This window comes from Falco cherrug, chromosome 3 (assembly GCF_023634085.1).
Source record: "Falco cherrug isolate bFalChe1 chromosome 3, bFalChe1.pri, whole genome shotgun sequence".
Taxonomy (NCBI): domain Eukaryota; kingdom Metazoa; phylum Chordata; class Aves; order Falconiformes; family Falconidae; genus Falco; species Falco cherrug.
The window spans coordinates 100,413,173-100,439,463 of NC_073699.1; the positions used below are offsets into that span (position 1 = coordinate 100,413,173).

The 26,291-nt window shown below is 40.6% G+C and overlaps 2 protein-coding genes across 4 annotated transcripts in view; both read left to right on the forward strand.

The window, feature by feature from the left end:
- Window positions 1-9,077, forward strand: part of E2F3 (E2F transcription factor 3) — a 43,967-nt gene extending 34,890 nt beyond the window's left edge. For 2 of the 3 annotated variants that reach the window (XM_055705481.1, XM_055705483.1), the window contains exons 4-7: window positions 198-356; window positions 3,020-3,134; window positions 5,932-6,070; window positions 6,768-9,077. In XM_055705481.1, the coding sequence (XP_055561456.1) occupies window positions 198-356; window positions 3,020-3,134; window positions 5,932-6,070; window positions 6,768-7,033 (679 nt within the window). In that variant the 3' untranslated portion in view covers window positions 7,034-9,077. The remainder of the gene's footprint in view (window positions 1-197; window positions 357-3,019; window positions 3,135-5,931; window positions 6,071-6,767) is intronic. The other variant, XM_055705482.1, reaches the window with a different exon arrangement.
- A 4,655-nt stretch (window positions 9,078-13,732) lies between these two features.
- Window positions 13,733-26,291, forward strand: part of CDKAL1 (CDK5 regulatory subunit associated protein 1 like 1) — a 427,152-nt gene continuing 414,593 nt past the window's right edge. Inside the window, exons 1-4 of the mRNA XM_055705480.1 lie at window positions 13,733-13,908; window positions 15,120-15,157; window positions 16,773-16,939; window positions 19,755-19,867. Of these exons, the coding sequence (XP_055561455.1) occupies window positions 16,773-16,939; window positions 19,755-19,867 (280 nt within the window). The 5' untranslated portion in view covers window positions 13,733-13,908; window positions 15,120-15,157. The remainder of the gene's footprint in view (window positions 13,909-15,119; window positions 15,158-16,772; window positions 16,940-19,754; window positions 19,868-26,291) is intronic.

The window sequence follows — 26,291 nt, forward strand, 5'->3', positions numbered from 1 at the left end:
GCAGTTCCAAAATGTGTTATGGTAAAAAGATGCTTTTTCTGGAAAGCGTAGTTTATGTTGACTCCCTGTGGGCAGGTTTAAGGAGAAAGGGCTAAGAACCTGATCTGTGGTGTAAAAACCTGCCTCTTCCCTTTCCCGTAGCATAGGGTCAAGTTCTACAGATGCTGAAAGGGTGTTTTCCTTGTTGGTATCCGTAGGGGCTGCAGTCTGTCAGAGGACGGTGGCATGCTGGCACAACGTCAGGGCCTCACGAAGGAGGTGACCGAACTGACTCAGGAAGAGAAGAAACTGGATGAGCTAATCCAAAGCTGCACCCTGGACCTCAAGCTGCTAACGGAGGACTCGGAGAATCAGAGATATCCTTTTTTCCCTGAAACCTCAAAAGTGGTCAGTCTCCTTGCTGTGCCCTGTAATACTAGGAGAATTCCTCTACGTAATGTGTTACAAAGCATCAGAAATTTCAAGAAGATGGCTGATGGGTTTTAATGTAGTTCTGTGTAAAATTTACTTAAGCCACTCGCACCTGTAAGGCTTCTGGGATATCCAAAAAAAAAAAAAAAGGTGGTATATGAAGGATCCTGTTAAAATCTATGTTCATATAGAGTAGAACCAAGAATCTAGCTGATTAATGAGTGATAATATCCAAAAGCCCTGTGCTTTTTCAGCTATTTCAAGCCTCGTGCAAACCCTGTTTTTATGGGTGCAGAAATTATAAAGGCAAGCAGACAAAGACTTTACTAAGGTAACAGACAATTGTGTATGTGTGTACTCATTACTTCATTTTTTTTTTTCACTTTAAACTGATGTGCATATAAATTACAGGCACAGAGAGGGAAATAAAAGTTGGGAGTCAGTTTAGTCTGAAACTTACAACAGATTTTCAGATTCCTTTGGTTAGAGAATTTACAATAGATTATCATAGATGAAGGTTTTATGAGCTCTCAAAATGTCTATTTTTTGCTGAATTATTCAATGCAATAGCAAAGCTGAAATGCATAAGGTTTGTATGACTTCTGGTATTTTGGCTGTTCATACCCCTTGTAATTAACCAGTTCTCATCTTCACTAGATTTCCCACCTACTAGCAACAAAGAAAGCATTTTATTAAATGCTGATGTGAAAACTTGTATTACTTTATTTAATGAGCAGTTCTTAAAGAGCATCTAACAAGGTGGACTGATTCTCTGTTCTGAAGGGTAGGAAACAACTACGGGAGCGTCAGTAAGAAATAAAAGAACTACGTAAATATTGGTTTTTGACTAGCTTTCATACACTGTTTTGAGATGTAAGCAAAAACCACCAAGTAGCACAGGGGAGTAGTGTCAGCACTGCCTTCAGCTAAGAGCTTGATCCGTGAAGAGGTTTAAGCAAGACAAAACTGAGCATTATGATTCTATATTTCTCTACTGCTGATTGCTGTGGTAGAGATCCCTGCCCTGCTGCTGCCTGCTCCCGTGGGGATGGGCAAGGAGGGATCAGCGTTAGCAGCACGTTGGCCTCATGCTTTTGGGTTTAGGAGAGCATATTCCCCAAATCCTTCTGTGACTTCGTTTATTGATACTACTAGTGATTACTGAGGAAGGAATGCAAAAGTGTGACACCTGGGGACGGATCTGAGTGCATCCCAGTACTGTCTTTTGCTCACCTCACTGACATGAGGGGACTGGCTGAATACTCAGGGAGCTGAGAAGCCTCTTCCTTTGCTTTATCACTGAAGATGAAGTATCTGCTTTTGATGGGTTTTTTCTTTTCCCTCGTGATTAAGTAGTGTGCTTCCTCGTCTCCCTTATAAATAGCATGAGAAAGTAACTGATGTATTGGAATGTGCCCGGTGTTAGCGTGGGGAGCCTTTAGCTACAGCACTGAAGATTGTGGTTTTATTTGAAAACCATGCAATCCTTTCCTTTGTTCATGTAGTGACAGCCACTGTTGCTGTAATTTCTACTCTGCCTTTGCAAAACCTTACTAGATGAGTGGTAAAAGCCTTGATAAAAGCCATTTGGGTGAAAGCTGACCTGTCATTTTGCCTCTTGACCTGTTTGTTCCAAGTTAGAGGTGAGAGGTATTGGTGTTCCGAGCTTGGGCAGTCTGTCTTGCTGTGCTGTGTGGTAATAGTACACAGTTACCAAAGTTGTTCACTTTTACACTCCCAAAAATATTATAATAAATCAGGTTTTTTATTTGTGTGGCATAAACATTATGCTAGGTACCTTGTAGATGAGCAAACCAAAGGGCTGCAAGCACTTGCATGCGATCAAGGCCATTTCACAGTTCTTTTTGTGAGCAAAAGCACCGTGACACCTCAGTTACACAGATCAGTACAGGAGGCAGGGCCATGCAGTAACCCACCAAAACACTTACGCTGATCTGGACAAATTCATGTTGAACACGGAAATATTCATATTCATGCTACACTAATCCAGATATCAACTTTCTGCACTGTCACATTGTTTAAAGTGGTTGTTTAAACAGTTTTTTAAGTAATTGTATATAATATAAATTAATACATAAATATATGAATGTTGTATAAATATTTGCACATTTATATGTCGTATAAATGCTTACAAAATGAAAACTGAAACTGATTTTTGTCGATGACTTAAATACATTGTGTGTGTGCATTTATAACATGCATCTTTAAATTCCTTTACATTTTTTCTGTTGTTTCCAGTTCTCTGCATTTTGGTAGTGAGTGTGTGAAAAAAAAAAACCTGGGCTTCGTGCAGTCTGTGAGTACTTTCAGATACATAAGCTTCAGCTTATGGAGCTTTACGTGTGTAAAAGAGGAGAGAGAGATGCACAGAGAATCCCTTTTTTCACACGCCAGTGGCCCGGGTGTTAGATCAAAGGGAAGTTCTCACATAGTTTTGCAGCAATCACAACCAGTGAGAGAGTAGGAAATTTTGGGCTAAAAGCAATGTAGCCATGAGAAAATGGAAAAATAATTCAAAGACTTATACCTCTTCTAATAGCCTGAATATATTGTAACCTGGGTTGGAAAATTCCTTAACAGTGATTACATTAGCTTATGTGACATATCAAGATATTCGAAAAATTAGTGGCCTTAAAGACCAAACTGTTATAGTTGTGAAAGCTCCTCCAGAAACAAGACTTGAAGTGCCTGACCCAGTGGAGGTAAGGAGAACCTGGCGCTTCCTGCCAGGTTATATATCCTTTTTCTATAGACAGAGCAAGTGTGTTGTGAGTCTGACTGTGCTACCTGATGCCCAGGTTGGATTATATTGGCATACAGTCCTATATTCATCTGTCTCACAAACCGTAGAGATTTTTTTTCTTTTTCTTTTTAAAGGAAGGGGAGACTTTAAAATAATGGATTTACACAGGGCAATCATTACTTGTTTTTCTTTCGCTTCCAGCCTTCCTTCATGGAGTATAGATTACTATTTACAGATACTCTCTTTTGCCATACTTTATGTAAATTTCCTGTTTGTAACTATGTAAATCCCTTTTTGTAAGAGATTCAGCTCTTCTATTTTTTTTTGTAGCTTTATGTATTTAGAGTTTATGGATGACTTAATACCTTAAGCATCTTGATCACTTGTACTACTGATATCCTAATTTATTGAGACCCATGTTTTCATGTAGGATTTTTCTTTATGAAGTATTACAGTTACTGTAGAAACTGTTGTTACTCCTAGAATCTGTTCCTGCCCTTCCCTCTTCCATCATCACCTTTGGTTCATTGACACTGACTTTTCACATCTCTGTAAGACTTTTACATTCTGCTTGTGCACTTGTTTGCTGTCATGAAGGCTGTAGGGGATGGGGATTTCCTTTCCTGTTTTATCGTAAGTGCTTCCATTTCTGAAGCTGTCTGTGTTCATCTGCGTCTCTCTTCTGTTGCCCTTTGCTACTCAAGCCACAGACTCTCTCTCTCTCTGAGTGACAGCTTTTGTCCATGAGAGGCCTGGCTGTCATTCTTATGTCCTCATTTTTTTTTTTTCTTTCACTTATCTCAGGTAGATGTCTAGGGTAACTTAGCTGCTTGCTTTACCTACGTCATAATTGTAGAGAAAAATGCTTCAGGTGACTTTTCTTTGAAGATACCCTCAGGGAGTAGCTTTACTTTTCTTCATTCCTCTTGGTTTATGAACTACGTGGTTCAGATGCTCCTGGTATTTTCTCTCTTGGTGGCAAAAGCGTGCTGCTTCGCAATTCCCAGTTGTTATGACAGACCCGGGTATGTTGGGCAAACATAAATAAACTGCACGAGCCACTCCTTTAGAGATTCAAGAAGTGTACCTGATTTCTTCAGGAGCAATTACAGACAGGGCTAACCCCCTAACTCCTGTGTGGTGGTCATCCCTCTGCGTTACTCCTTCCTCCCTTCTGCTGGACCAGTTCCAGTGAGCCCAGGGCTACCTGCTGCCAGGGGTGGGCAGGAACAGGCTCCTGATTCCCTGTCACGTCTTTTCCTAAGATTATTCTGCATTTGCTTAGGCCCATTATAGTTTCCATCCTTCCCCTTCCCCCCCCCCCTTCCCCCGCCCCCCACCATTGTCCTTAATTTCCTCTTTGAACCTAGGTGCAGGTTTTGGAAGAACAAATCATTTTGCTGCAGTGAGGAAGGAATATCTTTTATCAGTATCCATAAATATATACTGTTACTGCTGCTTGCTTTCCTGTTTCTTGCCCCTAGGCGTTATGCTTTGATTTTTAATTCAGTGAAAGCAGGCATGTAGAGAGAGATGCACACAATCATTAAAATTAGCACATAGACCTCTCTCAGCCCCTGTACCCAACTTACTCAATTTTCAGCTTCAGGCAGTGAAGTCCTATTTCTTTCTCTCATTTGCTGTTACATTTCGGTGTCTTTTTTTGCAAACCTCAGTCACTCAACAGTACCTTCACCAACTCCTGCTCTTTCCATTTCCTTTTTTCTAATTATCTATAGCATTGCCCTAAGTACTCTTCTCTATTTTCTCTGCCCTGGGGGAATCCCTGTTCAGTTGTTCTCTGTATTTGTAAACACTGTCTATGATGTTACATAAAGGTCAGAAGCAAATAACAAGGAACTTTTTGTCAAAGCGCCCATTAAAATGTATTTGAAAGAAGTTTGCAAAGAGGTATATAATGCCTGTATTCATGCTTTTTAAAACTATTACTGCAATATAGCTGGAGCAGGTTTATTTGGAGCCAGTTGTTTATAATTTTGCGTCATCACAGGAAGAGCAACTTTGCAGATTTTCTATGTCTATATATGTTACTTTGTTTTATTGCATCAATGTGCAAAAGTTAAGAAAATGTAACCTCTTGTGATGAATTAGGGGTTTCTGTTATTCAGAACCACCATCAAAATTGCTGCCTTGAGGGGGCAGAAGGACTTATATAAACAAGTTTGGGTGAAGAAAATAGCATCTGTTTCTCTTTTTTTTGTCATTTGGAAGAACTTCCTTGATAAACAGGTGAACTTTCATATAGCTGTTTGAGTTCAGTATGAATAAGTGCTGAAGGTTTTTGGGGGAGTGGGAAGGATGTTTTGGCATCCTTTCGAAGCAGAAACATTTACACAAATACATCAAAACATATTGTTATGAATAATAATAAAACTGATGACTTACATCCCATACTTCCACTCCCTCAGAATGCTCCAGGTTATTGTTGGTGTAAGAAAATGTTAGGTGTTCAATCCTTCATAACTCTCTGGTTATGATACAACATATAAAATCATGGGCTTCTGAGATTTGTGCACTACAGACACCAGGAAAAGCTTTTTTATGTTCTATTCTAGCCTACAAGACAGATCAGCCAAGCCTTTCACATCTTAAAAAAAATGCATGGGGGATTTCAGGTTCTTTTCTTTAGTAAAAACTGTATTCGGAGACTCACACCCTAGTAAGAATTTACTTTCTATCATCAGTATTCTGTTGTGTTCATTGCTATAACACCTTACCGATGTTTGTTTTGTTAGCAGAGTGCATTGATACATTTATCTAGTACTCAAGGACCTATTGAAGTTTATCTGTGCCCAGAGGAAAATGATGCCCTCAGTCCAATGAAAACCTATAGTCAGGACCACAACGGAAATATTTCCAAAATAATTTCCAAAGGTAATTTTTTTTTTTTTGTAATACAAATGTCCTGCCTTCATGCTCTCATTCAAGATTTTGTTTTGAATGTCAGATATCCTGCTCTTATGTTTTGGCTTTATTTTTTGAAGAAGTGAAAAGCTAAGGTGTTGATTTTTCCACTGTGCCTTTCTGGTTTATATAGAAGGAAATATGGTTTTTTCAGCATCAATTGTTTAAAATAAGTTTCCTATTTGCATATCATATGTGACCAAAGTTTATGCAATATTGAAGAAAAAAAGACAATTTTGTTCTTTTTGCATTTGCAAATAGGACAAGAGCAGGAAAGAGTCACGTCAAAACACAAGGCAGAAATCTCTGTGTGGGGGTATATGCAGCTGCACAGCGTCATCACACAGTGATGATATCTGTTGCCTTCAAAGTTTTCACTTTGACTATGAATTCCACTGAAAAATGGGCATCTCTATGCTTGATTCCCCCCTCCCCTTGTTATAACCTTATAAAATAATTTTTTAGTGAAAAGTCAGGGGTGATAGCAGCATGAGCATTTTTGAGAAGCCCTTTGTAACACATCAAAAACAAGCTAGAAACTAGGGAGGTAATTTTTTGCTGAAATTATGCCTTATGACAGGCCCGTTATTGCAGTGGCTACTTTGTTTGATCTGTCTCTTGTATTTTGAATGTGTCATCTTTATTTTTTCTCTCCCTCCTCTTACAGAAGTGGCTTCTGCTAACTCAGGACAAGCTGACTGCTCAGTAAATATGGCAACTATCTCTCCGTTAGCTTCTCCAGGCAACCTTCTACAGCAGACTGAGGACCAAATTCCATCAAACTTTGAAGGACCGTTTGTGAATTTGCTGCCTCCTCTGCTTCAGGAAGATTATTTACTGAGCCTTGGGGATGAAGAAGGCATCAGTGACCTCTTTGATGCTTATGATTTAGAGAAGCTTCCTTCATTGGTGGATGAATTTATATACAGCTGATTCTCTTAAATGCTGTCTGTACCTAAATCATAATTTTAATGGAATCAAAAAACCTGCCGTCATTCAGAGTTGTCCCCTACTTACTATAAAATAGCATTATTAAATAAACTAGGCTCTTGAACAGTGCTGGTATTTTAATTAAATACACCCTAAAATACTATAAACAACACGGAAGGCTTCTATAGCAAGGCCTTCTCCTTGACCCTGAGCTCCAGCGCCTGGTGAGTCAGCAAGTGCAAGCAGGTGACCGTAAATGTTTTATCTTCACACTCCCCCAGTCTCTGCTTACCGTGACAAGTGGGCTTACGGAGAAGGGCTCAATGAACTGGTTTAGTCCTAAATAACAATTTTATAATAGTATTTCAGGTCGTGCCTTCTGCAGAGAATGCATGTCATTTGAGTGTCACAACATGGATTGTACCTGCAGTGAACATAAATATGAAGTAATGCAAAAGCGTGAAATGGGATTCTTCAGCTACTTGTGGGAATGTTGAAATTGCTGTCATAATGCTCATTTTGAGCTGTGTATGTGTCTCATTATGAGGTCAAATACTTGTGTCCTTAAAAGCTTTTAATAAAAAATACACTGTAAATGTAGTGTATATTGCAAATATTGAAAAGTATAAAGTTCTGCCACTTCTCGTAGTAATCACAGATTTTTCAAAAATGCTTGTGTGTGTGTATGTGTGTGTGTGTGTGTGTGAAAGTAGTTTTTGTTTGTTGTTTTTTTAAACTAGAACGAAGATGCACAGTTCAATTTTACTGCCCCCAGTGTGCATTAGAACTGGTACATAAATTTTTGTGGTACTAAGTGGGGCTTTGTGTTAAGTGCCTACTAGAGATGCACTGTGGGTTTTTCCCTCTATGGAAAACACTTATGCCAAGCTTTGTTTGTTCAATATATCATATTTATCTCAGTGGGTTAGCTTCCTCTGCTTACAGCTTTTTATAATTCTCTTCGCCAGCAAAATGGAACTGATTTTTTTCCAAAGTACATAACTGTAAGTACCACATCAACTGAATTGCATTTATTTTTTAAAGATCTTTGGTAGTATAGTACCAATATTTATTTTTTGAATGTGAGAGGAATTCTAAGAAGTCTTAAACAATTTTTTTTTTTGGAGTGTAAACTGTGTTGTCACGTTCTGGGCTAAATTGATGTAATGATTACATGATGCCCATATAATCCTTTTGTTTGCATTACTGTTGTGCTTATCTGACATACTCAGAAAATTAGTACTATTTGTACTGTAGTAGAATATTATGTATGCAGGTTTTCTGGTACCATTGAGTTGCTGCTATGAAAGCTCACACATGAAAAAGCAAGAAGTCACAATAAGAAAACTGTATAACTGTGTGAGTTTTGGAATATAACAAATGTATAAAGGGCAACACATAAAGAACTGTTAAACAGTGTTAAGTGTGTGTTTATATGTACAAATGTGTGCATAGATCATTCAGCAGTTGTATTTAAGTTGATATATGTTCTCAACTCACACTTTAGTTATCTAGCAGTTTTGTACAATAGAATTAATTTGTAAACACTGCCAGGATATTTTCTAGCTGGTTTGTAATTTTTTAAGAGTTTTTTTAGATGTGGATCTGTAAATAAAATTGTAGTATTTAACGTTTTCGTCTTGTGGAAGAGGAAAGTAAAAGTTGTGTGAGCATGAAGATTTGCGAGACAAAGGGGCACTTTTGTGGGGGAAGAGAAAATGAAGATTAACGCAGACCATCTTTTTTTGTACAAATTAAACACTTGTCCCAATGTGTGTGGGCAAAATACTAATATAATTTAGCTTTGCATTGTATGCTAGTTTAAAAAAAAACCCTCTGTAAAATACTGTAAAAAAAACAAAACAAAAAAAAAACAAACCAACAAACAAAAACCCAACAAAAAAAAAGCTTTTATGGTGAGTTTTGTAAATAGATTTATTAAGGGATGACCTGTTCTCTAGCTGTGATCTTACCACTTCAAATGGATGTAATTTGAATAAATTTTGTATGGTAATGAATCAATAAAAAGGATTTTTTAAAGAGTTTAGATTGGTATACAGCTATGTAAATTCTTACTCTTGGTGCCTATCATGCTGCTTCTTAGAAACTAGTGGTTACTGTTTTCATTGTTAGTGTTCATATTCCTTTGACACCAGATGTTTCAATCCCATTTTTTTATCATGCTAATACAAAGTTCAGTGTTTTGGGTTTTTTTATAAGCCAGAGAGAAATGAGAATAAAGGATGCAGATAAAGAGACATAGTAGGAGCTCCAGAAGTTTGGGTAACAAACAGGTTCATTTTTATTTATTCCCACTCCATGAATCATGAACAGACTTCTTGCAGACTTCACAGAAATTGGGTTATTGTAGGATTAAATCACGTTAAAGCAATTGTTGAGAATCTCTTTAACCTTCCTACTGATTGTTCTCCAAAAGTCTCCTAATGGTAGCTTGGAAAAGAAGGGAGTTTGTTTACTTGAGCCATCTCCAGTAGTCGCTTGCACCAGACATGCATTTACAGACTTGTACTCCCTTTCTGGTCTTGGTGCTGCACCCTTCTAGATGCACAGACATCAATTACTAAAAGCAAAAAAACCCCAAACTATCAGGAGAATAAAATCACAGTAATATGGTTGTTTGCTTAAATGCTACACTTCCGAGCGTGTGCCTTGTCATCTTCCCTGCAAGCAAGAAGGCTGCTATTTTATCTCTTTATGCACCTGTCCATACCCTTTAACTTTTGCACACAGCAGTACTGAAAGGAAGATGACAGAGGAGATCCTCTGTTCTTCTATATTCCCAAGAAGTAATAAAGGAGGGCTAGAGGACCATGTTCTCTGATCTCCCTTTGAGGCAGAAATGACAATAAATGTCCTCTTTCTGTCCTATCTGTTGTAGCTCCCTGGCCTGTTCTGTTTCTCTGTTCTACAGCTGCCATAAGCACTTTTTTTTTTTTTTATTTGGGCCTAGAACCTGCTACTGATTGCCAGTTTTCTCCTCTTCCTTATCCTTTCTGTATCTGCTCTGTTAACTTCGGATGTGCTGAGTTGCAGAGGAAATAAACCAGCTAGTTAAAATACTTAGTTCTGCTCCCCTGGCCTAGCACTGCAACGTTGCTCAGCATACGAGTACTAGTTTCAGGGAGGTTTTACTGGGGCCTGTATGTGCTGCATACAGCAGCATTCCTGCATTCCTTGGCTGCCAGCAGATGGAAAAGGATTCTGAGAAATCTGTCAAAACTGGCCTGAATGATAGGCAACTATACACTCCTTTACACACAGGAGGGGAGTTTAAAAAAAAGAGGAAAAAAACCCAGGGGGGGTCCTGCCCTTGAACCTACAGTGAGAACTCATCCACCTACAAATGACAAACACCATTGCTTTCTGCTTTTTAAACTTATACCTGAAAGAGTAAATTATACCACTGCCTTGATGCAGGCGTAAATATTTTTGTTGCAGAAAGAAAGTATGAAATATATCTAAAGTACTTTTTGTAACGAGGCATTGCTACATGTTCAGAAGCACCCAATTTAGCAGTACATGCTGATTTTTTCTGTAACACAGCTAATGCACGATGCCATCAGCGTTCCTGGAGCCAACATTTCTCAAGATTAAGTGAACCAAGAGCCTATATAGCAAAGTCAATGGAGTGATAGTAACAAAAGCCCTGCTGAAGCAAGGTCTGCCCGGATATTACTCCACAGCTAAGCAAAGATCAGCAGAATGCTTTGCCTTTGTTAAGTCTGAGAGTTTCTTTATCCATTTTTGTCTTTCTAAAACTTGACAAGGAGAAAGTGTTGTATCAGAAAAAAACAGGTTGCTATCAGTTCTCAGTTCTGAGTGGCTCTAAATGTTGGTGACAAATGACCAGCCAGATTCTCCTAAACTGCAGGAACAAAGGAAGAAATCTGATTTCATGGATCTAACTTTAAGACACTCATTTTTTTTTTCCTGCTTTTTTTTTTCTTGCACTTACCTTTCCAACCAGAACTGCACATTAGTTATGAGAGAATAAGGCTCTTATGTAAAAATTGGGCCCTCAGTTCCCTGTTTCCCTTCCCTAAGGATATTAGTTGAGATACTCTAAAGCAACTAAGGACATACCTTCTACTAACCATAAGCTAAACCTTAAGTTTGTATTTTATTTTCCTAGCAGTTTTTGCATTTTCCAACTACCTACTCCTGCAAAATCTGTAATCACTTAGGTATTTAAGATGGTGTCTCCAAGCCTACCACCCCTGAAGAACAGGAAGTAAGGTATGCAGGCAACTTGGAAAGGATGTATTGTAAAGCTGTTCTTTGGATATTCAAGGAGCTACAGCTGTATATTACCAGTCTATAGGTGGCCAGTACTGGGACTTGTACTGCCAGCTGCTGCTTTCTCCTCAAAAGCAGTTCTCCCAGGTGGGTATAGGTTAGCTTTCTTCCTGCAGTCAGGAGGTGGTAGGGAATCACCTGCTTCCCTTGCTACCTGCCATGCTACCAGCAGTCTGCGTGAAGCTTTGTTACTATGAACATGCTACAAAGCAATTTAGATTTGTGAGCTTCAAAGGCACTTAAAGGGTGCCTTCCATGGTATGGCTGCATCCTAGGACTGAATAGGACTGTGCTGGCACAGGAACTGCTTGATACTACAAATTCTTGGCAGCCGGACAAGGTAAGGACTCTGCCGGATCACGCTGAAACTGATCAGCATGGCCTATTTATGTCACTAGGTATGGGACTTGTGGGTTATTCCTGCCTGGGAGCTGCTCTTGGAGCTCACAGCCTCCCCTTAATAAGTAGCATTTTTGTCAGTCTTGCCCACCTGGAGATTTTTGGACATGTCTTGCAGGCTACCTGTGTTCTGCTCTTTTAGTCAACCATAAAACAGCACTGACGTCTGCCTAGTTTTGTTTAACCAGAGAGGTAACACTTGGCCAGTCAAGATAACTGGGGTAGTGCAGTGCAGTGCTCCCAGAATAAAGATGTTTAATTCAAGGGCTGCATGTGAAACACCAAATATGGGAAACTGAAAAGTAAGAGAATCACTAACCTTATCAAGAAGCAGTTAAAATACTGCTGTGTAATATCTATATCATGACTTACTAACATACCAAGGACTATGTACTTTTTACTATGAAGGAGGATGCCTAAAATAGATTAATGTGACTACTGATCTTAAAATGTTTTCCTCCATTCTCTGCTGGAGAATGCAAAAATAATGAATGACACATCACTCGGTGTCTCACCGAGAGCACCTCTGCAAAGTACTTGCATGCTTAAACCAAGACCAATCACAAAGGCAAATGCATCTTAAGCTGTAACAACAACTCTGTCATGAGTCCAGGGTATTAATAATGCTCAGTCCTGCCTAGAATGATTTGTACTTAAAGACTGATTTAAATGAAGTGCTTGTTTCTTGCTGTCCCAATTCTCCTCTTCAAATCTCTCCTGTTACTTTGTTCTCATTGTTACCCTTTTTTTTTTTTTTACCTGTGAACATTGTCAGATAAGCATGATATCAAATAAGCACCAGTTTATAAGAAAAAGGAGGGGGAGGGGAAGTGATATTCATAGGCAGAAGTTGCCAAGTTTTATCTGCTAGCAGACCAAAAGGCCCATTATGGAATACACTCAGAGCTTTCATTCACTTTCCCTCCAGTTTGAGGGAGACTATAATCTGTTATCTGGAGAATAAAATAATGATTCCAAAAGCTCCTTCTAAAGAGAGTAACTTAATGCTTGAAATGGTTGGTTTTTTATTCCAAAGCTGGCTACCTCAAAACAAAACAAATAAGTTAAAGATGCAATATAAATAAACTTTCTAGGTTAACTGTGTATATTAAAACCAAAACAATAATATTATGCTCACACTCTGTAACACTTGAATCAACAAGGAAACTACACACTTAACACTGCTTAGAGCCCCTGTTTTAGCCAAGTTTAAACACCCAGACTAATGTTTTCCAAAATATTGATCAGAAAAGCTGCTACTAGCCCTGAATTAGAGGAAAACAATGACAGAAACTTTCCCCATCTAATATTAGATATTTTGACTACTGCCTTCCAGACTCAACAGAAAACTTGCTACTAGCATTGTATTTCGAGGTAATTAATGATAGATAAAGTGTTGTGGTCATAACAGGAAAAAAACAGCTTATCATTCCTTTGGATCAGATATTCAGAATCCAGCCCTGTTAAGTGGATGCGTATGGCTGGACCTAAGTTTCGATTAAAATAAAGGTGAGCCTCCGAGGGCTGGGACACCCGAGCGGAGAACGCGTGGCCTTGGTGCTCAGCAGACCCGGCACCGGTCATTAGTGCTCCAGGCGCAGCCAGGGCTCAGTGCTGAGGGAAAGCCCATTTCAGCGCTGCGACTTCGCCTTTGCTGTCACGACAGCCGCCGTTCCCAGGACAGCGGCCGTTCGGTGCCGCGCGGGCCGCAGCTCCCCCGGGCCGCACAGCCACCCTACAGCCTCCAAGAGCGGCGGGGCCGCGCTCGTTTCTGAGGGCCCTCCGGGGATGACGGCAGGGCCCCGCCGCCCCCCCGTGCTTTCCCGGAGCGGAGGAAGTGCCGCTGCTCCCCGTTCTCGCCGCCGCTCCCCGCTGAGGGCCCAGCGCAGCGGCCGCCTCAGGATCCGTCAGGCCTCCCGCCGCCCCCAGCCGCGGGCCGGCCCCAGCTCTGCTGTCCCCCGCGCAGGGCAGCGCACCACCCTCAGCGCCCCCGCGGCGGGCCGGGCCGGGCCGCGGTGCCGCCCCCACCCCCCGCCGGGCGCCGCGGGCCCTTTTGGCCGCTGCCGGCCGCCGTCGCGGCGCTGCTGCGCGCGCGGGGCTCGAGGCGGGGCGCGGCGGCTGTGATGGCGGAGCCCAGCTGAGGCGGCGGCGCGCGGGCGGCGGTGAGTGTCGGGGGTCGCGGCTGAGCACCCGTCCCGCTTCCCCTGCCCCGTTGTGACGGTCGCGGCCGCGTCCTCCCCTCCCCGCCCGGCTCTGCCGGTTTCCCGCCCGCGCGGTGCTGCCGTGGCCGCCGGGCCTGCCCTGGGCGCCGCGCTGAGGCCGGGAGCGGGCCGTGACCCCTCTGGCGGGAGCCTGCGGGGCTTCCGGCGGCCGGGCTGCGGCGGGGGGTCGGGTGCCGGCGGCGGGATGGGGGCGTGGGGAGGCCGGGCCCAGCTGGGCTCCAGGCCGGGCCAGGCCGCTGCTCGCCCGCGGGCCCGGACCGCGCTGGCCCGGGGCGCTGGGTACTGGGTGAGCCGGGCTGGGCGGCGGGTCCGTCGTGCTCTGCAGTAACGCCACGGCTTTGTTCTGCGGTGTGTAAGCCTGGGGATAACATTCCGCGGCTTTACCGGAGACACCTGTTGGTAAATAGAGGAAAGAGCAGCCCTTTCCCACCTGGATGGAGGTTTTCTCTGGGAAGAAGTACGCGCCAGAAGACAGTGACTGAAATAGGCTAAGGCAAGGGAGGTTTTGTTTGTAGCAAGGCATTAAAGACACTTTTCATTGGTGTTTATTTACAAACATCCATGTTTTAAAGAAAACAGTGAAATTCTCTAGGTACAGCTCGACAGTATAGGAAGAATAGCTTAACTTCTAATTTTCATACCTCTTATTTGAATCCATCTGTCAGAGTAGCTGCAGGAACTATATTTTTTTAATCACTTGTGAATAAGAGATGCATGCATGTGGAACTGGTGCAGATACCAAGTAATCTATTCTAAAAAAACCCCATTGTTGGTAGTTAAAAAAAGTTGTGATTGTCTTTAGCTAAAATTTACTGTTAATCTCTTTCATTCAACATTTTAAAGTTGCGATTGAAGGCAGAAATCTGGAGCAGGTCTGAAAGCACTTAAATGCATCAGACTGACAAAAAAAACTCGATAAAAGAAGGACAAAACGATTAGTGCCCTTGCTCAGTGAAGGGCGGGGAAAATGTGGCTGCTTTTCCACCTTGTCAGCTAGTCAGCATGTGTACCCAGTCTCAAAGAGGTCAAACTGAGCAAGAAAACTTCTGTAAAGGGAGGACGAAAGCCTGTTGGACAATAACATGGGCTCGTGGTTTTTTGTCCACTGCTTCTGCTTGTTCATGCCGTGTCTTTTTTCTTTTTTTCCCCAGAGTTATTATCCAAGAAGATTTAGACCTTGCTTAAAAAGGTAGGAATTCTGTTTTGTCTTTGTTTTTTCTTTTCTGGGCCACTGAAATAAGCTAAGCTTATTTGTTTTGCCAGCTGCTCCATCTGATGTTTTTTCTGGAAGAGAGAAAATACAACAAATCAAAACCTTTTTTTCCATCCATATATGAGTTGGTAACTTTACTTATTTGTACGTATTGTTAATGGTATGAGGTAGTGTAAGGGATGTCAATTTCCCCTCCTCCCCCATAGTCTTTATTGTTAGACTTTAGCTGCTTCCCCCCCGCCCCCATCCTTTGCAGCATTTTATATGGATCCTGGGATTTTTGATCTAGAAGAATGCTAAATAAGTATCTTTGTCAAATGCATCCTTTTTTGTGATATCATTATATTCCTTTCTGAGTTAAATGCAGATGCGTAATGGTTCAGGTTATATGAAGTTTTATTGTGAAGTATATTTTCCAAGATTAAAGGACTCATACTGGGAAAATGCACAGGTCTTATTGAATAATTCAGTTGCAACATCTGAAAGTACTTTGTATGCCAGTGGTGTGGATTTTCTGTTTCTGAAATCTGGCTTTAAAGAAATTAAAGCCTTGTTTGTTTTGTTCTTCACTATCAGTTAGGAAAGTGTATTTTCCCTGTAAACTCTGTGAAATGCCCTTGTGTGCTTTCCTTAGTAAACTGTTGACACGTGTACAAAACCAAATTTCCAACGGTAAATCAGACTTTACTCTGAGAATTATACAAGGTTTGATATACAAATATACAATAAATATATAAAGTTTGAGGTGTGTAATTAGTGCAGTAACTTTTTTTTTTATAGGCTCCTTTAGCAAATAACTTTTTCCCTTTGCTCAAAACTAATCTGAATCTTGAGACCTGCTAGGAGATATATATGCATATATATTTACTTTCTTGTGGAAAATATAATTAGATTTTAATGATCTTCTATGATCCAGATGACAATCCAGCTATTTTATATCGGCTAGGTATAGTTGTTTAACATCTTGTACCTGAGGACAGGAGTTTTTATTTTGCCATCCTGATGGAGTAATTCAGGTGAAGGACCTGTGGGATCAGGAGCTCTAGGAATAGTTTGGTTTGTTTTCAGAAGTATGATGAAGATGTATTGAAATACTGTGCACCTGCTTTCAGCACAAAAAAGAGCCAGAACAGCCTCTGAAGCAGGCACTTGAATGTTCTATTTTTCGTTCTTACCCTGTAATGCAAGGGGAAAAGCATATCTATCATGTGACATTAACTCATTATTTCACTGTGATGCCTGACATGATTAAGAATACTTTTATCTTGGATGTGTCATGTCAGAGGAGCTGCACAATTTTTGAATTAGAAAATGGCAAAGCACAGATTATTTAAAAAAAAAAAGTAATCCATATGGTTTGTGGCTTTCTCCCTGCCTGTGTTTGTGATCTCAGAGGAGGAGGGCATCGGGAAATACCTCTGGATAGTTGATTGTTTTTCTGTGCTCAGTGTCCCTCATATGTATGATATATTGCACGTATATGTAGAAATATACGTGACTTTTCTTTATGAGAACATACGTGGTAGATACTAGGCCTTGGCTTTGTATTCAAATGCTTGCTAATACCGGTCTTCTCTAATGCTTCTTGAAGATGCCTGCTGCTTGCGATTCGGTGCTTGAAGATATTGAAGATATAGTGTCAGCAGAAGACTTGAAACCACATGATCGACAGTTTGTAAGAAAGAATATTTTTCCAAAAGTCCGAAAACGCAATTCACAAAAAAATATTCAGTCATATGATGATCCCCCAAGTGACAGGTAAATTCTTCCTATCAACCCTGTTTTGTTGCTTTTCTCCTATCTTGTGTGCGCTGTCAGCTTCTGAAAATAAGGTGGAAATTCTTATTATCTCATGCAAAATCTGAATAGAAGATAAAAATGAGTAAAATAGTGTTTATAGAATGTAATGATAATGACTAATAAATCCTAAGCAATTGTCCTAGGTAAACTTTCTGTAGAAATCAGTTATGATTGAGATACTGATTAATGGAGTACTCAGACTGGGAAAATGCTTCCTGTTAGTTAAGCTTCTCTGGAGCTCATCTTGTCCAAACCCCTGGCTCAAGCAGGGCCACCTAGAAGCAGTTAGCGAGGACTGTGCATAGCCAGGTTTTTAGTATTTCTAACGAGGGAGATTCCACAACTGCCCTGGATAACCTGTGCCAGTGCTTGGTCCCCCACACAGTGAAAAAGTGTTTCCTGATGTTCAGAGGAACCTCCTGTGTTTCAGTTTGTGCCCACTGCCTCTGGTCCTGTCACTGGGCACCACTGAGGAGAGTCTGCCTTTGCTCTCTTTGCCCCCTCCCTTCAGGTATTTATGTACATCAGTAAGATCCCCTTGAGCCTTCTGTTCTTCAGGCTGAAGGGTCCTGGCTCACTCAGCCTCTCCTCTTAGGAGAGATGCTCCGATCCTTTAACCATCTTTATGGCCCTTTGTTGGGTTGTCTCCTGTATGTCCGTATCTCTTGTGGGTGCATCCTATCAGGGCCCAGTGACCTATGTATGTCCAGTTTGCTGAGGTATTCCTTGACCTGATCCCCTTCCACCAAGGGTGTATCTTCCTTGCTTCAGTCTTCCCACCTGGTTTCTGGAACCTGGGATTTCCAAAGGCTGTATTCTTGTATGCACATACTGCAAGTGATACAGTGAAACTTCTGAACTTACTGTTTTATTTCAGTGGAAATACTATGCAGTAACTACGGAATTTATCTCTGCACTTTTCCTTCTTGTGATTCCCGTAAGAACAGGATCAGCTTTCTGCTACAATGGAATTGATTAAAGCATAGGTGAACTCAGTTAATGATTCCAGTTTCTGTTGCAGTTCAGAGATCTGGATTTTGGTTGGTTTGGGAGGTTTTTGGTTATGTGTGTGTGGTGTGGTTTTTTGTTTTGGTTTTTTTTAATTTTCTTCCATTATTTTCAAACTGGTGCATAAAACTTTCCACACTTTAAAGATGGAAATAAAGTATGTCTGGAATGCACAGGAAATTCAATTTTGGGTTTGCATTAGTTTTATAAGCGTAACAATGCATCTTTATGTGAAGCTCCATAGAGGTCCATTGACCCCATTCTGCCAGGACTGTGTGTACAGCTGAACTGGTAGTCTGTAGATACTTCACACTAGCACTCCATTCTTCTAAGTATTCAGGTACTATATATATTGTTTAACAGGCTGTATTTTAGTACTTTTGACCCAAGAAAGCACGTTGAATGTATGTTGTTTAGATAGCATGGTTTTACATGTGCAACATGTGTTGCACTTGTCTACTTAATGGTCATTAGTCTCCCATCAAAAATTTCTGTTTCTAGCAAGAGGAAGTATCTTCAAAAAAAGAAACATGAATGGAGGAAAAAATAAAAAAGCTGTGGGCAGAGCAAAGGATTGTGTTCCAGGATGTGTGTTGTTCTTGTATTGGCATCTTTAGCTCATTGGCACAGTTATCCAGGAGTTTAAATGAGAGCTGCTTGCAGAATTTTTTGTTGGTTCTTAAGCCATTGTGTGTGCTAGCTCCATGGTGCACATTTGCCGTGCTATTTCTGTAGCCCACAAGGTTGGGATATGAGCTTTCAGATGATAGTGTGGCTGGTGGCAGGCTTAAGAATTTATAAAGATAGCTTTTATGGAGGGAACTATGATCAATGGGTGCCATAATTTCAAAAGGTTGCAGTTTTGCTCTGACAGTTTGTTTGCTGGTGGCCTAATTTCAGTGCAATCACTTGTTAAATGATACAATAATTTTCAGAAAGTCCGTTGTTTGGGATTGTCTTTTTTTTTTTTTTTATATATTAAAGTAACTGTGCTGTACTGAATCTCTTATCCTACAGCTCTTGTATCTTCTCTGTTCTGGAGCTCTTTTCTTGCCACTTGTAATGGATTGACCCTGGCCAACAACTGGGCAGCCACCCAGCTATTCGCTCACTGCTCCTCCTAGTAAGCTGAGGGAGAGAATTGGAAGAGCAAAAGTGAGAAAACTTGTGGGTTGAGATAAAGACAAATTAAGTGAAGGAAAGGGTAGAGAGAAACCCCAAGTGATGCAAAAGGAATCATTTGACACCTCCCACAAACAGATTGATGCCCAGCTGGTCTCAGACAATGCCTAGTTTGGAGTGACCAACCCCCCAGTTTTTATGGCATGATGTCAACTGGTATGGTCAGTTTGGGTTGGTTATTCTGTCCATGTTCCCTCCCAACCTGTTGTACAACCTCCAACCTGCGTGGGGTGAGGTGGAGCGTGGTGGGAAGCAGAAGGTTTTGATGCTGTGCAAGCACTGTTCAACAATGGCTAAAACACAGGTGTGTTGTCAACACTCTTTTGGTCACAAATACAAAACACAGTACAAAACACAGTGGATTGCTGTGGGGAAAATAAACTCTATCCCAGTCAGATCTAATACCTACTACACTAAAATCCCCTAGTTATGATGTTTTTCCCCAGCTGTTCCAGAGTTGTTACTGTTTGTGTTGATTATTTTATATTCAGAGTCTTAAAATTAATTGAGTCTGTTTAGTGGGCTTGAAGGGGAAGCTTGTTCATCTTTTAACTTGCCTTTTTTGTTCATTTTTACTTCATAGCATTATTCCTGGTGCTCAGAAAATCTGGATTCGTACATGGGGATGTTCGCACAATAATTCAGATGGTGAATATATGGCTGGACAGCTGGCTGCATATGGATACAAAATCACAGGTAACAATATCAGAAAAGTTGCACAACTCAGTTTTGTTGGGGTGAATGTTCAGAGCTGTCAAGCTGTTATTAAATGTTTTTAGTCTTAATTACGCTTTTTTTTAAATCCCTCTTTGATCCCTTTCTGATTTGAAGGTGAGGAGGTAAAGTGCTTTCCTGTCATTAAGCAGAATGATTACAAGATGAGTGCTTTCAGAATGGTTAGGTTTTCCTGACAGGGCAGCTGTCTAATAGATGTCACGCCGTGCCTTTTGTGGGCATTTTGCTTGCTAAACTTAATTGAAAAGTTTCCATAAGAGTGGAAGGGGAAGATACTAATTCTTGGGCAGAATCTAGCTGGTTGTCTGATTGTAATTGGTGGAACCCAACTGAGAGAGAGAGAAAGTGTGTTGTCACTTAGTGATGTGTGTGTTTGCTGCTGGAGCAGAGGTGAACTACTCCATGTGAATGATCCTTTGTTCTGGGAGGGACAGTCAGTATGATGGAGGTGGGATGATACAGGATTGTATCTTGTACATTCAAAAGAGCTGAAAATGCTATTTCTCCTTTCTTTCCAAATACTTTAAAACACTCCCTGTCATCTTGTTCCTTTTCCCTACCCCTAAACAAAAAACCCAAAGTTGTGGTTGTGCTGGCCACATTTCATCTCATTAATGTAAACATGTTGGGGAAAAAAGCTGTAGAAAGCTGAAAATGTAGATTGATGTCATGTTTTGATGGAGAGTGATTGTCTGAATACTTTTGTGTAGTTTATGACTAGTCAAAATAAAAATTTAAATTTTATTCGTTAGTTTAAGTGCAAGATAGACCAAAACTTAAACTTACATCTTGCTTGTGCTGGAAAACTGCAAAGTTGTCTTTCCTGGCATTCTGCTAGTGTGTTATTCCTGATTTCACAAAACACTTGTTTCTTTTCTTGAACATCTCGTGATATCATTAAATTGTTACCTCTCATTTTCCTTCTTTGCAGTTGATCTTTATGTATCTTAGTAGAAACTAGATACTGAATTATTGAAGTGCTGAACTATTTTAGGGAACCCAGGAGACTCTTTAATTAGTGCAGCTCTGGAGTGGGTATGCTTTTTTCACAGAGAAGTAGAGTGCTGGTCCAAAAAAGCCTTATTTGTAACAGCTGCTTTGTGTAAGACTACAAATGAGTTCTCAGTTTTCCCTTGTTATGGCTTTCTTAAATTTAACTTCTTTTTACCTTAATTTCTCTAATAGGTAGTGTTTCAGAAGCTACTTCTGGCTTGTCAAGATTCGGATGCCTGTCCTGTGCTTTTGGAATTTTATTGGGAGAAGTGTAGGAAAGATGGAGTGCAGCGAAGGAAGGAACTACCTAAAATTTTTGATACATTCTCTTTCTAGAGAATTAAGTCTGCATAACTTTAGAATAGAAATAAGTCTACATCTAGAATCTGAAAGTGAGGACTACAAACTGAATAAAAGTTGCAGTAGCTGGGACAGAAATACCCACAGAGTAATTTTGGTAATTATATAAGAAATTGACTGCTAGCTTCTGGTCGTCATTAAATTTGTCTTGATTTAGCTTATTTTGTGTGTATGTATATACATAAACTAAATCAAACTAACAAAAAACCCCCAAAACCCACCCCCCTGATGCTGAGTGGTAGGCAGAGATTACCCAGTGTGGTTTCTTTGTGAAATTAGGTAACTTCTTTTTAAGCTGGTATGTTTAAGGACCTCTGAAAACTTCATTTTTGTTGAACAGAACAAAAATACTGGCTACAGATTCTGGCTAAAGTAAATTTTTACAAATCCATCTATTGAATGTTCTTTTAGGCTGTTAAGGAAGGCGGAACTGAGTGCAGGTATTGCAAGAATGGTAGCTGTATGTGAGAATGAGGTGGTGAAGAGGGCAACTACCTTTCTGCTTAATATAGTGATGCTTCTGGCCACAAGTTCATATGAAAGTGCTCTGTTACTGCTTGGATTGCTGATGATGTCTCTCAGATTTTGCACTGGGACTGATCCATTTAATGTCTGTCAAGAACATGGAACACTGGATGCAGTGTACCTTCAGCAAGTTTGGAGACTGTGCCAAACTGAGTGAAGGGCTTGATAGGCTGGAAACCAGTCCTGTGGTTCAGAGGGCCCTTAATCGACTAGTAGAAAGGGTTACTGGAAACCATATGACCTTTAGCAAAGGCAATGCAAAATCCTAGGACTGGCATAACCCCAGGTGCTGGTAAAGGTGGGGTGGGCAGATTGACTAGAAAGAAGCTTTGCAGAAAAAGACTTCTGGGATTGGCGTAGAGAAGAATTGAACATGAGTCAGCAATGTACTCTTGTAGCAAAAAGAGGCAAACTGCACCCTGGGCTGTGTTAGCAAGAGCGTAGCCAGCAGGTTGGGGAAAGTGATCCTTCAGCTCTATGTGGTACTTAGGAGACCACGTTTGGAGTGCTGCGTCCAGTGGTCCAGCAGGGGCCCAGTTCTGGGCTCCCCAGGAAAAGAGAGAGATTGGTGTAGTGGAGCGAGTCCAGTGCAGGGCCACCAAGATGGTTTGGGAGCACACAGTGTATGGGAGAGACCGGGAAGACTGTGTTTCTTGAGCCTTAAGAGAAGGCTCACGGAAGATCCTAGCTGCAGACGGCAATACTCGGTAGGTGGGTACAGGGAAAGCGGAGTCAATCGTTTGTGAAAGGTGTGGAGTGAGATGGAAGACAGCAGTCTTACTCTTGACAAAGTTGCAGTTGAGATTTTTAGCACCCGGTGTGTAACTTCCTGCTCATGCTGTCCATCCTTCTGTAGAGGAAATGCCAGTATAGAAAGTTTCCCAGCATTTCTCAAGTATCTCTCCTCGATCCCTTCTTGAGAAAGCACATTATGTTTTTTTATAATAAGACGTGTGAGAAGTTCAGATAGAATGTCAAGAAGAGATTTAACCTCTTTTTATCCTATACAGTGAAGCAGTTAGTTAGTATTGCTTAACATAATCCAGATTTCAAGCATTCCTTGAAATTTAACTTAATATTGTTTAACTATGCAAAATTTTTTAAAACATGTTTTCCAAGAGCAATATTCTAAATCAGTGCCTCTGTTGCTAGAATTTCCCCAAGTTTGTGTTTCACATTAAAATGATAAAAGTTTTTCACTTTAGTGAGTATTTCTGCCTGTTGTCACAGTGTCTTGGACAGCTATTACTTAAATAAAAGTGTTTTGATTAGCCTGTTTCCTATGTGTTTCTAAGCTTTTGAGTCAACAGTTATTAAAGAAGTGCTGGAATAAAGTTCTGGTTTTAGGAAATATAAGGGAGCAGTAAAAGCTCATATTTTAAGGGAAACAGTAAGTACTGTTTGTAGTGTCGTCTAATTGCAAGACTGGGGAGGTGGGGTATGGAAGAAAAGCAGCACCAGACAGACTTTTACTGCTAACTAGAAGTTGTAACTGCAACCTGCCTTATAAATTGACTTAGCTGAGACGGAACGTGTAATGAATGTCTTCTAAATATAGAAATAAATTTTAAGATTTGTTGCAAAATGTCTTGTTCTAGTACTATTCCTTATCCCCATTTATTTCATGGATTCTACCCTGTTCTTGATTTGAATTCTGTTCAGGAGATGCAGAAGTCTTTTTTAAAATTTATTTATTTTCCTCCCTTTCCGTCTTTTTCACCCCTTGCCTTTCATCTGTTTCAAAAATTCTCTTTCTGTACAGGCACTCTTTGTTGCTTTCAGTAGTGGCTATACCCAAAGGTGAAAACTGAGGGCTGTGCTACAGTTTTTCACAGCAAAGTACCTCTCTGGGGAGGGAGAGCCCAGTGTGGATTGGCGATACACAGATACTGCAATAACAGCAATGATCATTAAAAATTGGGAACTGCACCAGCTTAAAAAAAAGGCAGAGGGAAACCAGCAGAAGGGCCGAACCTGTTTTTGTGTCTGCTTGTACAGTGTGAAGGTAGGCAGTATTCTCAACAAATCTTACATGCCATCCTGTGGGAGTGCAAAGCTCCTTTGTTAGACCGTACCACGCAGAAATGTGCGGACCAACTGCTGTCACTGTAGGGCTGTATCATGGTACTTGTTTGTGTTCTGAAAACCCTATAGCTGACGGTGGCTTTTCTGGTTCTAAAACTGGTTTTTGGTTTCTTGGCAGCATGACTCACTGTGTAGTTTAGATATGCCTGCAGACCTGCTAGGGTGCTCCCTTTGAGGTACACCCTGGAGGAAGAAACTGTCATGGTACAGACAAGTAATGCCTGCTGTGAAAGAGAGGAAGTGGGCGAGCCTGGAGCTCTCAAGTCCTGTGAGCCAGATGTTTGGGAAAGGAGTTCAGTATGTGTGCCACTGAACAGTACTTGCTTTCTGAAAAATGCAACCTAACATATATAGTCAGACACAGAAGGAGTTGGACTTCTGAAGCAGGTAGTCATGTCAGTGTTTGTTGGCATCTCTACGTTACTGGTTCTGTGCAGTGAATGAGTTCTGGCCCAGCCTTCTTGAACGCATTTTGATGCATCAGGCAGTTAGTTGTTCTTGTTGTTCTGTGATAATTACTTTTGGCTTGAAGCTGTTCAGGTCCAAAGCATTCACTCCTCAGTTATTGTAAAACATGCTGGAGGTGGGAAAGATGTTACTAATGACTTACAAAGACCAGAAGAATGAACAGTAACTTTTCTTTTTATGAAGAGGAAGCAAAAACTGTTATTAAACATTCAGTGAAGCTAAACCACTAACAGCTTATCTGCATTACCTTATTGGTTGGTTTTTTTTTCTTTTCCCTTCAGAAATAAAAGCTAGCATGGAACTTTTTCCTCTTGTAGTGTGGGATTCCAGAGCAAAAAGATGTGGGGTTGTTTTGCTGCCAATTCAGTGGCTTGGCTTTGATTTAGCACATAGAAACTAGGTTATATTATAGACCCTAAGCTTTAGTTGTGCAATTTTAGACTAGTCTTTGTTCAGGCATTCTTTTTACTGTCTTGCACAATTTTTCTGCAACTTTGTTGGATGGAAAGATGCTGTATTTTTCTTGGGTTCCTTCCTGTGCCTCTTAAAGAGCTCACTCCATTACTGTGATTATGGTACTTGTTGGCAGGGCTTCTATCGGTGAGATTTGCCAATTCCTATTGAAGCTTAACGTTTGTAGTCAATGTTATATGCCTTACAAGTTTGCAGTTTGCTGTGCAGAGAATGTATGAATTTCTCTAAAGCAAATCTCAAATAATATTTTGAAATGCTGTTAAAGAAATTCTCCATTTTTATTGCATCTTCTACTTGTTAATTTTCTAAACATTTGTCAGTTCTGTTTACCAGTCGATATAGCTGACGTATCCTTAAGTCTGTCCATCTGCTAAAACAGCAAATTTGAGTAGAAGAAAGAAGGAAAAAGACAAGCAAGAACAAATGATCTAAACTACTTAAGACCTCATGTTGAAAAGAAGACAGATGTAAAAGGAGACGCATTTATTCTGCTGTTGAAAAAGCAGATGAGGTGCTACGAACTAGTGCAGACTTCAATGTTCAAAGGCATTGCCTTGTGTTCATTGTGTTGCATAAACCATGCTTGCTTAGGCTTGGGCCACCCCATACAGATACAGCAAAGCATGCTGCAGCATCCATTGTATTCATCCAAGTGGTAAATAAAGAAAAGGTCTAAGACTCTACAGGTATTGATTGACTCATGGTTTGTGAGTCACAATTCAGGATCTGGTGCTTTAAGTGTTGATTTAAGAGTACTTTTCTACTCACAATAAAATTTCAATGTTTTTGATTTATTTTCTTGTCCTAAAGTAGAGATCTTTTAAACAGGTTACTGTATTCTATACATTTGTTAACTAACAAGCAATCTGCAGCCTGTGTAGTGGCTGATGAAGTATTTAGACTAAGGTTCCTGCTGGTTTCTGGTGTGTGCTTTTAGTTGCTTAGAATCAGCAGTTGGTCTTTCCATTTTTCTCTCTCCGCCCTGCTGATAATGCTTTTCTGTTGCTTCATAAGTATCATGTAAAACAAAATGGTAGTGATTACTGTGTAATTTTGGGGTGCCATGAGCCATCCTCACTGTGAGGTATTTTTAGTATTTTTTTTAAGTTACAAGACAATCTTTATTAGCTGCTCATTAGGTGCTTGATATTTAGCCTTATCAATCAGGGAATTCAAGTTTAGTCTACATTTAGATTTGTGCTTTTCAGATGGTTGATTGCAGTGCCAATTTAGAAAAAATGGTACTTTACAACTTTTTTTTTTTTTTGGTGGGGGATGAAGGTTTGAGTAAATGAAATAACCCAAACTACTTTTCTGGTGATGAGAGCTGTTTGTTTTCTCATGACAACACAGCTGTCATGACCATGTCATTCTCTGTGAAGCAGCTGAGCAATGGAGAAAAGTGAGCAGAGCTGTAAATCCTGTGGTGTCTTGTGCCCTTCCTGAAGAATTCCCCTGTTGTCTAGAACTACTTGTAGAG